The sequence below is a fragment of the Cydia fagiglandana genome, chromosome 16 (genome assembly GCF_963556715.1).
Source record: "Cydia fagiglandana chromosome 16, ilCydFagi1.1, whole genome shotgun sequence".
Classification (NCBI taxonomy): Eukaryota; Metazoa; Arthropoda; class Insecta; order Lepidoptera; family Tortricidae; genus Cydia; species Cydia fagiglandana.
Window position 1 is genome coordinate 7,202,656 of NC_085947.1, and position 15,331 is coordinate 7,217,986.

General features: G+C 39.0%; 2 protein-coding genes across 7 annotated transcripts in view; one reads left to right on the forward strand and one right to left on the reverse strand.

Moving 5' to 3' along the window:
• The window catches only part of LOC134671825 (titin), a 46,730-nt gene extending 40,022 nt beyond the window's left edge, over nucleotides 1-6,708 (reverse strand). For 3 of the 6 annotated variants that reach the window (XM_063529654.1, XM_063529655.1, XM_063529653.1), the window contains exons 1-2: nucleotides 3,666-6,708; nucleotides 3,334-3,575 (exon numbers count right to left, since the gene is read on the reverse strand). In XM_063529654.1, the coding sequence (XP_063385724.1) occupies nucleotides 3,334-3,575; nucleotides 3,666-6,512 (3,089 nt within the window). In that variant the 5' untranslated portion in view covers nucleotides 6,513-6,708. The remainder of the gene's footprint in view (nucleotides 1-3,333; nucleotides 3,576-3,665) is intronic. The other 3 variants (XM_063529656.1, XM_063529657.1, XM_063529658.1) reach the window with 2 other exon arrangements.
• Nucleotides 6,709-13,869: 7,161 nt separating this feature from the next.
• Nucleotides 13,870-15,331, forward strand: part of LOC134671878 (ubiquitin-conjugating enzyme E2 R2) — a 48,477-nt gene continuing 47,015 nt past the window's right edge. Inside the window, exon 1 of the mRNA XM_063529737.1 lies at nucleotides 13,870-14,444. Within this exon, the coding sequence (XP_063385807.1) occupies nucleotides 14,265-14,444 (180 nt within the window). The 5' untranslated portion in view covers nucleotides 13,870-14,264. The remainder of the gene's footprint in view (nucleotides 14,445-15,331) is intronic.

Below are 15,331 nucleotides of genomic sequence, written 5' to 3' on the forward strand. Positions count from 1 at the left end.
TATAAACTATGCGGAAATAACTGGTCGCTGAACACTGCGAATATCTTGACGGAATGTTAAAGTACCTATTGAAATATTAATTGAAGGTATTTTGTCACCAAATAGACTTTCTGTCTCTCGTGTTTTTTTAACCGATTCATCCACTACGTTGCACTTGTGTTTCCCATAAAGTTTTAAGTCATAATGTTTGTCCGCATTTCCGTTAGTCATAATTTGGTTTCTCTCAAAAACGCGTAACTTTTCAGGATTCTCATAAAACAAGCCTAAACCTAACCTATCTACAGGATAACCTTACATGTCGAGCACTAGTACATTTACCTTATGTCAAACAAAGGGATCCGTAAAATGTAAGTATATAGATATCGTTTAATCTCTGTCGAAGGAAACAGAGGATAGTGCCAGGTGAGGAAGTGACACGGCTGAGTAGGCGTGACCTAGACGACTCCTACTCAGATATAGCCCTGTCGTCAATCTCCTTTGCATTCGGTTAAGGCTAGCGAATTACCTGGCCTTATATGTTATTTCGACGATGAATCAACTGTATCCTTAACCTTGTGCCAAAAATTTACACCAACTACACATTATTTTCCGGAAGTTTGTCTGAAAACTTTTACTGAATCAACGTTTCGTGTTATTCGGGTATTTTAGAGGCAATAAACATTTACAATTTTAATTTATTGCGTGACAACTGACAACATAGCACACGAGCATGGCTACTAATAATGCAACAAAAGCTAGCGAACATTGAACCTTGCGAGACCTTCACAAATTGTGTAACGAACGGCTGATATCAATGAAAATCAGTAGCTATTACCCAATGCTACTCGTATGCTGATTCTCGGTGTGACAAAGATTCACTTCTCTATATCTGTCTGACCTTTAGGACCGGTAATGAGAACAAGTGAGTGTCGCTAAATTTAGTGTTCTCTCTCTTAATCATTTGTTTTATAAATAGGTACTATATAGAAACTAACTAACTAACTAACTACTCTTATAGAAAACTCTACGAAGGATATCCACATTAACCGGTTTGCTAAGCTATAGGTACTAAAATTTATTACACAGATAAACGCATACCTGCCTTTTTATTAGCATGAAAATTGTTAGTACAACGCTCGTTTTAGAGTCAGCATTTACGGTTTAGCCATATATAAAAGAATTATTTTTATTACAAATATTTCTACCTATATATATACTGAGATGCTAATTTAACTTTGAGCTTTCTCATTACAGAAACGAGTTTTAAATTGCGGGTGTTACTAAATGGCACTTTAACTCGGCTCGCTAGCCGCCCACGGCCCTAGAGCAAATGGTATACTTACGTCTTACAATACCAATAACGCACCTACCCGGAGTACCCGGTAAATATTATGACGACATGACATGACTCACAATATATTACTGCTGTCATTCATTTGTTTGAATTTTATACTAATTCTAAAAAAAATATATTTACTTTCAGTTACACCATAGAGTTAAAAGCAACTGTTTCATGAGGCGGCACTTGGCAGAATATATGACGAATATATTGTTCCAAATATTTCCGACACTATTGTAAAGCTTTCCATAGTCGTAAATACTAACAACATTGTACACCATACAATGTTGTTAGTATTTACAATATACTATAATACTATTGCATAGTATAAAATACATTGTTAATAGAATAATAGTAGGTAGATCAATCGTATATAATAAGAAACGTAATAAACAAAACGAGAATAGATAGGTACCTATACAATGTATGTATAGATAGTTAATCTTTAAATGGCCTTTAATATAACCGACGTTACCAAGACACGTTCGAGACATTAGTCATTAGAGTGGGTTGCGTAAGCGTCAGAAAAACCGAACGAATTCTTTACTACCTATATGCCACCATAAGATTATTGAAACTGTCACTGCCTCCTTTGCGTAAAACAGGAAAATTGCCACACCACAAGACAGTACCTAGACAAGTAAATAAACGACGAATGTTATGAAAACGTTATGAGGCTCTGGCAACCTCGTTTGCGTAAATATGTTAATATAACCTGCATAATAGCGTAAACTTTAACATACAAAATGACACCCAATGCATTGTTCCGAAGTTATATTGAAACTGGTTAAATACCAACAAGCTCAGGGGTTTCTGGAAACCATCCAAATTTGGTAGTCATAGCGAGGATGGAAACCTAGTAGGTATCAAAACAAATTAAGAGCGTATAATTTTTAAACCGTTGAGCCTTTACCTATTTGTAGTTTACCAACAGATGCTAACGAATCATTTATTTTACTAATGTAATCGTTATCACTTTACACAGTAGCAACTACGGTTTTAATAGACGGTACGGCCCGTAGGTGTAATGAAAGTTAAATTATGTACTTAATTACCGACCATGCTGTGATGACTCGGCGAGAAAGAATTTTCTGACATAAGCCTCTTTTTACTTGGCACAATATGCACGGCCACAGTGTTTAACATCAACAGTTAAATGTGCATTTTTTTTATCAAAAATAGACTAGGATCTCTTATCTATCAGGCTATCATCATTGCCTTGATGATAATACTATCATAGTATGTATCTCACAGCAAACATAGAATGCAGAGCAGATCATAGAATATAAGAATGCAATTATATAGTATTATTATGTGACCGAAGAATGCAATTATAATTCTCTCTCTATGAAGGTAAGCATGTAAAACGCTTTTTATTTAGCGTTTATGTATATGTCGATGAATAGTGCTGTGTAAACGACGAATGTAACTACTGAATATAGAAATGAAATCATTGTGTGTCACGAATTTAAATTCAATCATCTTATTCACGTCACGGTTTCGCAAGCGGTTGCAAATTGAAACATTTAAAGACAATTTAATATTTTGTCCGTTACTATCTAACAGTTGGATGTTTTATTGTTTGATTGTTTTAATTTGTTTAGTTGAATTCGCGTGTTTATTTGTGTCGGGATGACCCGCGGTGACCACGACACACAATGAGCTCGATTAGCTCACGGTCACTCTACAAAACCAAAACACCGTTCAAAGCGGCCTATCGGTATTGACGATACAATTTCACGTAATAACAGACTTTTAACGCGAATTTACCGAGGCATAATCGCTAAAAAGTGTGATGTTGAACACAATGCATTTAACGACGTTTAGAAAAACAAATAATTACATTAAAACCCGCTTGAGACCATCACGTGTAATACCGCCTAATAAGTACATCATTACACTGGTCAACTAGTGGTCATCGATTTTCCTATTTGGCGAGTTCCCTTCAGAATCTTCTTAAGCGGGTCTTAATGTACAATATAATAGAGGAATGACAGATATAGTTTAGTACTCACCCACAAGTGCAGATTTCGCAGATACACTGCTCCTTAACGACGGTCTTCTCAGGTTTCTTGGGACCGCGAGGCCTGGTCTCCTCGATGATGACCGTCTCGTCTACGGTGGTCCTGTCGTCTCGCACTGTTTTCTTGTTGATCTTCTCGTCGTAAACAGAGCGGACGGTGGTCACGTCTTCGGTGATGGCGTGGTCTACCACGTCGTATTCGCGCAATACGTCTTTCGTCGTACGAACGTCGCTCTAAAGGAAAAGAAAAATAAATGATATATAAAGATCATCCACAAACATCACTGTTCAATTAACTATGTCCAGGCTTTGCTCAACACTTACCAAGTTTTTGACGTCTAACGACGAAGTATTGTCCACGTATACGTTTGTTTTCACTTTATCATCTTCTTTCGCATCCTCGTAAGTGACTATCCTTGTTTTGATACCGTTTTCATTAACGTATCTGATAACCTCGACCTGACTTCTATTCTTCTCCACTTGGAATGATTTCTTAATCACATCAGTATTGCTGGTGTTAATGACTGTTGTTTGCTCCTCGGTGTCTATTCCTTCGTAAAGATCCTTAACGTCTTCATTGATTTTTGTTCCAAAAGTCACTTTCTCGATTCTTTTGAATGGATATTTCTTGACAGTTTCAAGAATGTCCTTCAAGACTCTGTCATCTATGTTTCGTTTGATAATAATGCTCTTATCACTGACTGTTATGTCTTTCTTAGATTGTGATGATTCAATGATCTTTCTTAAGTCAGTTATGGATGTGAAATCCTTGATATCTCTTGAAGACAAAATTATATTTTCTTCAGTATCTTGACGCTTAAGGTGGTGCCTAGGTTCTGGTCTACCAAAAGGTGACATTTCTTTTGGTCTTTTTGGCCTGTCGTCATCGGTTTCATAGACAAACTTTCCGTTCCAAGTCCCAGTACTTTGCTCATAAGTGGTCAACGTATCCTTAGTTTGAGACGTTGAGCTAGTTTCTTTAGTCAAATTTTGCTTTTCAATGTTTACAAAATCAGTCGTATCTTTAATGTTTACATTTGAAGACTGGGTATCGGTTGTTGTCGATTGATAGGTAGTGGAATCAGTAATATTAGACTTGTCAGTAGTATCCTGGATTCGCTTATTCAGAATATCTTCAGTGTCAGTGTGCTCCGTTAATGCCCTTTTCTTAGTGAAATCGCCTATATAAGTATTGCTTGTTGAGGCTATTTCCTGGCCATCTTTAACCAAAAGCGATTCTTCTGTAATTTGAGTAGAACTAGTGGGGACTCCTTTTTTCCCTGTATCATAATGAGATTCTTTATCGAGCACGTGACGACGGTACTCGTGTTCTGGTTTAATTCCGGTGCCACTAATATTGTGACTCTTTTCATACGTGGAATGATCCTTGCTGTCGCCCCATTCTCGGTGAGAACTGTCGACAACTGTTTCCTTTCCATCGACTATTTCAATGTTGTATGAAGATGTTGATGCTTGTTGTGCACTGCTTGTGTTACTCTTCATAATTTTAGTTGAAAAATTAAGATTGTCGACATTTCCTACATTCAGAATATTGCCAACTTTTTGCAATTCGTTTTGAATAGTTGAATCGTAGCCATAAAAGTTGGACGAATCGGTTTGATTTAAGTTCTTTCTCCTCTCATTAGCAGTTTCATTCGTTTTGTTGATGTTTTCAACAACATTGCTGCTCCTCTGAATGTTGGTAGTATCAGAAGTTGACGTGCTACGCTGTTCGCTTACTTTGTGGCTAGTTGTGTCTGATACAGTTGTATGCTTCTGTTGATCAAGGACATGCTTTGAAGTGTCAGATGTTGTCATTTTGCTCTGTTGATCTGTAATATGTTTTGAAGTGTCTGAAGTTGAAGCATTATATTGTTTATCAGTAGATAGCAACTGCTCTTGTGTAGAACTAATTTGCCGCTGTTTAACATTATCTTTTTCGGAAATCTCACTTGAATGAGTGGTAATCTGGTTTCCGTCTTTAACAAGCTTCGAATCTTCTTTAATGGTCATCTGACTGGAAGGTTTCTGGCCTGGTTTCCCAGTATCATATTTAGACTTCATGTCGTAATTTTGCACACTGTGCACGGATTGAGGCTTAATGCCAGTGCCACTTACACTAGCGTAGGCTTCACTGGTGGCTTTCTCTTGGGCATCTCCCCATTCCCTGCTCGAACTGTCGATAATGCGTTCTTTACCGTCAACAATTTCCACGACATGAGACGATGACGATGATTTAGTCACATTGCTACTTTTAGCCTCACTGGTATGTGACGTGCTGCTGTACTGTTTTGAATTGACGTTCTTGTCGAGAGTACCTTCACCTCCATAAAAATTAGAGGAATCCGATTGTACAGTTGGCATGTTTTTACCTTTAGGAGAAAAGTTCTGGCCAGTTATCTTATCGCCAGTTATATTTTTGTGATGCTGGTCTGATTTTTGATGCTGTTGCGATGATTGATGAGTTGAACTAGTCGTCGTAGCTTCCGTAGTAGCACTAGTTTGTGCGTTAGACTGTGACGTAAGTTCTTGACGTTCCATCTCGAGGAACGAATTAGTAGAATTAGCGCCTTGAGATCTTGACAAAAATTTCGCATTCACGCCAGAATTGTCACGAACCGAGTTATCAATAAAACCGGTATTAAGAGTCTGACTGCCAGTAGCGTCGATACTGCTTTCAAGTTGACTGCGGCTGTGACTAGATCCTGAACGCTGCACAGATGTGGAGGACGATTGGAATGTTTCATTGGTCGAGCTATGCTGATGCGAAGTCGAGGACTGTTGCAGGGAGCTCGATACAAACTCGCCAGTGGTCGACTGTACCATGTCGCTGACATGGTGATCTTGGCGGGATTGAGACAGCTGGGATAAATCAGTTATGGAAGGTGCTTCGGCGATTATGTAGTGAGGATGGCTGTTGTAAGCTTCGGACACGGTAGAGCCGGTGTGCGACATGTTGTCCGAGATGTCCGTGATCATGAGAGGATCTTCTTCTTCCACCTTCACCTGGATGTAGCGCACTTTCTTGCCGGACGACACCTTCTGCAGAGTGTTGCTGCTCTGCTGCACGGTCGTGGACGTACTGGAGCTGGACTTCTGCACACTACTCGCACTGGTCGACGCCTCGGACGTCTTAGATTTAGTCTTCGTCTTTTTATTTTTTATCGTCATTTTGGTCCCACTTTCAATAAATAAACGATTAATAACTTATAGTAAAACTGTAAACGAGATCCTTATATTACGATTAAATATTTTTAAATAGTCTTATATAAAATCACATATTAGTCAAACAATTGCCGTGTGTTATGTCTCGCGGGTCGTTCGTGTTCGTTGCCGCGTGGTGCGGTGCGCGCGCTCCTCGCGACTGTGCCGCGGATTCTGCGCGTGCGACGCCGCCGCCGGTCGCCGGCGCCGCAGCCCCCCACACCTTGACGTCGCCCACTAACCTTCGAGACACGTAAGCGCTTACATCTCGTTGGATTCGGACCAAAAATGGTGTAAATGAACCGCGATAAACACGTCTTAATCATGGCTTGTACTAGAAAACATTGATGCAATCATGCAGTTAAACTTAAAAGCTGTTTGTCATCGAACGACGTAGAATTACGTGGGTGGTTTTATTCATTATTTTCTGAAATAACTTCGGTAAACACGTTCCACGCCCATGACACACTGTTTTTCTTCGTATTTCTTTATACATTATTAAAAAAAAACAGAAACGTTTCAGATGCCTAATTAATCTAATTATACTTACACATAATGCATAAATGTTTACAAACATGATAATAATACACAATGTTTTTAGGGTTCCGTACCCAAAGGGTAAAACGGGACCCTATTACTAAGACTTCGCTGTCCGTCCGTCCGTCTGTCACCAGGCTGTATCTCACGAACCGTGATAGCTAGACAGTTGAAATTTTCACAGATGATGTATTTCTGTTGCCGCTATAACAACAAATACTAAAAACAGAATAAAATAAAGATTTAAATGGGGCTCCCATACAACAAACGTGATTTTTGACCAAAGTTAAGCAACGTCGGGAGGGGTCAGTACTTGGATGGGTGACCGTTTTCATTTTGCTTTTTTTGTTTTTTTTTTGCATTATGGTACGGAACCCTTCGTGCGCGAGTCCGACTCGCACTTGCCCGGTTTTTTTATAAAACGCATTGGCGTATTACTTACGCGATTGAGCATCATATTATACATATCCTGGTCATTGTGGCAGTAAAAGTGCATCTACAATGTTGTAAAGGTTTTACTGTTAGTTTTTTTTTTGTTATTTACTATACGAAATGATAAAAAAGTAAACGTTTAAATTAAAACTATAATTTAAAATAAATATTATATTTAAAAGATTTGACTCCAATTTATTGTACGTGACGTAGGAATAGCTAGATTTTTTAGGGTTCCGTACCCAAAGGGTAAAAACGGGACCCTATTACTAAGACTCCGAGGTCCGTCTGTCTGTCACCAGGTTGTATCTCATGAACCGTAATTGCTAGACAGTTGAAATTTAAGAAATTTTATCAAATAGGTACCATGTATATTTCTGTTACCGCTATAACAACAAATACTAAAAAGTACGGAACCCTCGGTGGGCGAGTCCGACTCGCACCGCACTTGTCCGGTTTTTTCAGTACCTCTGCTTAACATTGTACCTAAGACACAAAATGTGAAATGAGAGCCAAGTTCACGTATTTTAAGTCGAAAAACTACGTAAAAATTACGTGAGTAGGTAGGTAATAGTTAAAATAAGTGAGTGACCCGTTCTTAATATTTTATTTATTTTATTTTATTTTATTCGGGATGCTTACTGCTAATATATTTAATATGTCTGTGTCTATGTGCTAATATATTTAATGTGACAGGGATAGAGTTTTCATACTGCAGAAGAGGGCTGTTAGAATGCCGCCATTCACTCCAACTAAAGAGTATTTCCGGGAATTAAAAATTCTAACAGTGCCCTGTTTATACATTTTTGAGGTAGCAAAATATATGTTTAAGCACAAGAGTGATTTTGTTACGCGTCGACCTGATCAAAGGCAAACTGATCGCGATATTAAATCTGTCCTTGTCAGGCTCGTAAAATCATCCAACTCGCTGGGGGTAGTTGGCATTAAAATTTATAACAGCCTGAGCCGTGAAATAAAAGAGGCGGCTTCTTATGAGCTATTTGTTAAAAAGTTAAAAGATTTTTTGATTGACCAGGCTTTTTACACGGTGAAAGAATTTTATTGTAAATTTAATGTAAAATGAATCTAGTAATATTTTTTGACATTTGTATTTTTATTTTTATTTTATTTTTTGTTAGTTTTATTGACGTTTGTATATACCACTATTTTTGACATTGTATATATTGTCTCACGGAAGTTTTGTTATTAAAAAAAGTTATTACGTTATTAATTATTAACATCTATAAAATGCACATTTAAGGTGAAGTTAGGTTCTTGGCCTTTATCTTCTTCAGATGTTTATTACAGCTGCTGTGTATTTCGAGAGTCGCATCTTTTCTTGTGACTGAACAAACCGATGCGGGCTCTGCACTACTTCCCGCAACGATCACAAGTAAATTTGGCTTTGGCTGGAGGTGCCGGTTGTTGTCTCTTTAGACGACGCTCCTCAAGTTTTTCAAACCACTGATCGTCGTGATTTGTTCTACCTTTGCGTACTACCAAACCTGCTCGCAAAATTTCTCGAAATTCCGTAGAGGACATACCTATGAAAGCATTTTTGCCCAAGCTTCGCTAACGCCCGGTCAATAACTTTCTCACTAAAATGGTAACGCTTGGCTTTGTCGTTTCGTATGGTATTAAATATGCGGCATCTATTTCAATGTCTTTCTGTGGCCTGGACCCTACGAGTGGTCGATGCACATTTGCATACAACTTTGGTGCAAGGCGACCTCGTTGTCAATACATTTCATCCTGTGACAGTGGCTACGTGACTTGCAAAGCTTGCAATTAACCTGATTTTTTTGAAGTAAAAAACAAATGACCACTTCTTTTGCCTGTTTAAGTGTGCGTAGAGTTCAATATTTACCTGTTATAGATATACGTAATCTAAAAACAATCAGCCCGATTCGAACTTTAATATACCTACGTCAAATATTTCGTGTATCTTTATCCATAATGACTCCATAGTTTTACCTTATCAGCACCAAACACACTCAATTGTGCCTCCAACCCAAAAGTGCTACCCAACCTACTACTAACCCTTAGGTTACTAAGTGAACCCAATAGTTTTCTGAATCGACGGGAAATTCGTTCGAACTTTTTTGGCTCCATTTTTTTTTTTTATGAATGGGCTTACTCATGGCCACAGACTAGCCGAGGCGTAGACGTGGCCCATATGGCTCCCGCAAAGGTACCTTGGACAATTGGACATCCAGCAGATCAACGATCATTTTAATACAATATTACATTGAGGCGTCAATGAATGTGTTTAACGACTCCTAAGCCCTCCCCGCTTTATTCAGGCAATTCGTTCACTTCTGAGATTGCAATCCAAAAAACGCAGCCAACTGCGACTTGTAATGTAAGCACCCTCCGTCAGGGAACTAAAGTCTCAAACAAGTAAGTTAATGACGTATTTAAGTGGCCTGTAGTGTAATTGAGAAATTATACCAACACTTATTTGTCTACGTGCGAAATACATAGCAGGTGATGTACAAGTGGATTAAAGTCAGACCTAGCTAACTAGCTCGGCAGTGATTTAAAATTTGATAGCAGAGAATGTGCTAATGCAACTTCAAACTTCTATGAAATTAGGACGTTTAAGAATGAATTGCAAAAAAATTGTACGTAATTAAGCGCAGTTAAGACGTTGTGATTACTTGATTAGTTTTAACTTAATTGATTCATTTGTGCTACGAAAATTAACTATATGTAAATTGTATTGTATTATATAATTTCATCATCACTATTTAAGAGCTATGCTCTTGTCGGTGGAGTAATCGCCACTCTTCTTTTTGCTGGGCCAGCCTTTTAATTAGGCTTTTAATTATATAATTTATTCTGCTTAATTCGTAACACATATAAGTCTATAGGATACGCTCACAGACTTTCATGCGTCTAACTTAAATAGAAATGGCTTAATAGTGGTAACACAATGGGATCAATTAACTTAAATTAAGTGCTTAACTTATGTACATTTTTTAGCAATTCACTCTTTAAATAACAAGCCTTGGTCTGATTCTACATTTGTAAATATTTAGGACTCGATTTGTCACCAGAATTATGAATTTGACTATTACTTTAAAGTCTAATTTAGGAAGGTGCCAATTTAATCACAGTTGAACTGTAAATTTCCTCGCCTCAACCCAGCTCTATGGTTAGGTCAACTCGTTATCATTACATTATAATGACCATGCTCGAATATCTGTCTCATGCAAATATGACATACCTACCTAGGTATAAAGGGTTTTAGTTTACTTCTTAAGTACAGTAAAACTTGATTGCAAAAACATTAAACCGAAGGCAATGTGACTCCGTGGGTCGCGCAACTCGCCAGCCCATACAAGGCGGATGGGTGGGCGAGCGGCTTTTGAATCATGCGCCCACCGCCTGCGCGGGAGACGACAGATCGACGTAAACGCATTTGAATTTGGAGAGAAGAAAGCCGTTTTGAAATGACGGTTATTGTCTGCCCGCGCAAATAAGTCGATTTATCATGCGCCGTTAACTCCATTACAGATTGGGATTGTCTGTGGTACCTACCCACTGGTATAGGTAGGTACATTTAAATTGAGAAAATGTTGACTTTATGCTGGACCTGTTAATCGGATACAATCATTACTTCAAAAGATGCTAGGCCTCAGAATACTGATAATGAGAAGTTCTCATTGAGAACAAGGGAACATTACAACAAAATAAATATACTTTAACTTATAATTAGCTAGGTACCCCTTCATATGATGCTAAACCTGCTAAACCAGTGCCTTTGGAAGATTCACTAATGTAGTTTTTAGGGTTCCGTACCCGAAGGGTAAAACTGGACTCTATTTACTAAGACTCCGCTGTCCGTCCGTCCGTCCGTCTGTCACCAGGCTGTATCTCACGAACCGTGATAGACAGTTGAAATTTTCACAGATGATGTATTTCTGTTGCCGCTATAACAACAAATACTAAAAAGTACGGAACCCTCGGTGGGCGAGTCCGATTCGCACTTGTCCGGTTTTTACGCTACGTCTTACGTAGGCGAACAACGCGCGAACGCGGCGCGGCGCGGCGCGGCGAAATCAATCCTTTGATGCCCATAGAAGTGTCCTACGTAAGCGATCTCGTTGCGAACGCGGTGCGGCGCGATTTGCACGCGAATGTCAGGCGGCGCGGCGCGGCGCGGCGCGGCGGCGGCCGCTTTCGCCGCGCCGCGCCGCGCCGCGTTCGCGCGTTGTTCGCCTACGTAAGACGTAGCGTTAGGGTGCCGTACCCAAAGGGTAAAACGGGACCCTATTACTAAGACTTCGCTGTCCGTCCGTCCGTCCGTCCGTCCGTCTGTCACCAGGCTGTATCTCACGAACTGTGATAGCTAGACAGTTGAAATTTTCACAGATGATGTATTTCTGTTGCCGCTATAACAACAAATACTAAAAACAGAATAAAATAAAAATTTAAATGGGGCTCCCATACAACAAACGTGATTTTTGACCAAAGTTAAGCAACGTCGGAAGTGGTCAGTACTTGGATGGGTGACCGTTTTTTTTTTGCTTTTTTTTGTTTTTTTTTTTGCATTATGGTACGGAACCCTTCGTGCGCGAGTCCGACTCGCACTTGCCCGGTTTTTTTTATTAGGCTACTTTGGTATCTCACTGCTGCTATCCCAATTTGGTATCCCCTCGTTTTCTCCCTCGACCCTATCATCGGCATTTTCCTACCATGTCCCGCCATCTCCATTTCGGTCTGCCTGAACTCCGGCCTGCTCCGTCTATGGCGTACCGTGGCTTCCAATCAGTAACCAATAATAAAATGTAGAATATAATAGTTAGCTCCATCGTAAGCCACGTCTACGCCTCGGCTAGTCTGTGGGCATGAGTAAGCCCATTCATAATAATAAAAAAAAAAAGTTATATTATTATGAGACTTAGGTCGCTTAGGTGTAAAACTGAGCAATAACCGTGTCTCGCTTAGCATAGAGTCGGACCCTACTCGGACCACGCTAAGTTTTCATGCCAAGTGCTACATGAAGTTTGGAGTTTATAAGGACAAGTGTATGACCTTTATATTCGTTCTTACTGCATAGTTATGCAGAGAGTATACGGAGTTATATAATATCTTTATTTTATGCAAAGTACCTTGCCAGAATCTTTTGTCGCGATGAAAATACATATCGTAGTGATTGTATTGTAATTCAATTCAAAATGTTATTCTCGGTCACACTTTTTGGTGTTATCACAAAGCCGTTGGCAGGAGGAATTATTAAAATTACACAATGTGGTGCAACTTGCCTGCGGCACGGCAGTGCGGGCGAACCTGAATTCCTGTTGGTGGTACCGGTTTTTTGGACGCCACCTTTGGCGTAGGTTGTCTTGATAAGGAAGGTAAGAAGGTAACCTTAATTAAAAGTAGGCAAAAATAAGAAAGGATATAATAATTATGTAAAAGTAGGTAAGTAATTTACTAGAAAACACAAATCGGCGCAGTTAGAATTTAGAGATATTTACGATTAATAGTTTAATAAACAAATATAACTTGGTCAAGCAGATCTTGTCAGTAGAAAAAGGCGGCAAATTTAAAAAATGTAGGCGCGAAGGGATATCGTTCCATAGAAAATTTGAATTTCGCGCCTTTTTCTACTGACAAGATTTGCTTGACCATCTATACATTTTCTATCAAATTATACTTGGACAAGAAACGAGCAAAAGGGTGGTATTCCACCACCAATTTCTTTGTCCATTGTGTATTTGCAAATTTGCATCTCACATTGGACCAAGATATTGGACAGGTGGAATACCAACCTTAGGTACAGTCGCCATCAGATATATCGGAGCGGTCAGGGTGCTCATAAATATCTGAACACGCCTCTATTGTTAGGGCGCTAGAGTGCGTGTTCAGATATTGTGAACACCTTGGCCGCTCCGATATATATGATGGCGACTGTACAGTAATTTAACTGATGACAACAAAATGCATGTCTCGTGAACTGAAAAACTTGGAATCTGTGCTGTGCGGTTATTTAAGTTTAGTGGTGTTGTGCTAGACCGGTTAGGAAACTGCCAGCGCCATCTGTAGAACCACTTGTAAGTTTTAGACAATTGAAAAAAGCGCCATCTATGTACAAACTGAAAAACTTGAATGACTCTTTGATATAAACGCCATCTATGCAAAACTGTCAGTACTACAATACCAACGGACGACCACTAAATTTTAATATTAATGCCATCTATGAAATTATCGATGTACTAGTATCCTATATACTTAATGAAGGTTAAATACATTACTAGATGGCGCTACATGTCTTCAAGTCAATAGCTGTGTGCGTCACGCCGCTGCGCAATCTAGCAAGCACGGAAATAACAGCTGTTCCACAATATTCGGTCGGGCAACTCAGGCAGCAGCTGTACTAGCACGCAGCCGATTTCCTTGGAATTGCGATTGTTTGGGCAGAATAGCAGCGAACAATTTCTTTAATCTCATTGTTGAATCGCACGCCGCGTAGTTTGGACCTATAGTGCATTTTTCAAACGTTTATTGCTGCTACATAATTACTACGTTATGTTTTCAGTTTTGGCGTTTCGAAGTGTGTTCATAAATAATCCGTAGCTATGCTGGCGATATGTTTACCAAATTACATCGGTCGTTGTGACTCAAGTTGAAATGCCTTGTGAATACGTGGATCGTGAGGAGAGTTCCACAGTGTTATGTCGATAAAGTCTTTTTCTTTTAGTAGATAGTGATTTTAGTGTAAAATTCAATTAGCAAAAGACAATGTCTAGCACAGTTCCGACGAGTTCTGCCCTTAGGGCTTTAGCCCTAGAGTACAAGAGTCTGCAGGAGGAGCCCGTGGAAGGGTTCAGAGTGAAACTTTGTGGAGATGACAATTTGTTTGAGTGGGAAGTGGCGATATTCGGCCCCCCAGACACACTATATCAAGGTGGCTACTTTAAGGTAAGTTACAGTAATTCTAAACTATAATACAAACCTATTCACGTTGCTTACCTATTTCAAATCCAAACGTAAGTAAATCAAAATATGTATATGAAAGGACAGTCATTACGTTACTCATTTAGGTACTGAATCAAAAGTATCAAAACATACATAACCAAAAATTTTTCAGATTACAAACCTACCTACAAAAATGAAGTCATTATGATTATCATCATCAAAGAAAAGCTTAATTGTATTGATTAAGATCGATGTGAAGTGATTACACATTTCTCTTGTAAATATTATCGTTTATTGGTGACTGCTAACAATTTAACTTTAAAATAAAAACCACACACACTACACACATGGTGATTTAACAAAATAAAGTTATAAAAGATACCTACATGTTACTGTGATAGTGATAACCTTTTTGTTATTTGTATAGTTTTTCCTCTATGTATACCCAACAATGATGATTTACTATGTAATATATACATTACGTGCACATACTGTAAATACTTCACTATTTATCTTCAAGGTGCCATAAGTAATGTTACAGCTATAAAAGTATCTGTTTAGGTGTTCAACTGCAGTTATTTCATATGCATACCACCTGGTCCGGGAGAACTAGTGATGTAGATGTAGTGTAAGGACGCACAGCCGGAAGTAGGCGGGCTGTCGATCACATGTTGCGTTCATTCAGCCCAGTTCCCTGCAGCTGGAACTGCAGGTTACTGTCCCAGCGGCATTCCCACACCATTCTCCTCAAATCTTCTTGTTTTCCTGCAGAACAGAAGGACATCTTTAAGTTCCATGTCCTTTGGTGTGACTTCTTTTAGTGTGTCTTTACTGAATGTATTATATTGCGGTGCCGCATACATAATACATTTTGCTAGTACGTGTAAGCT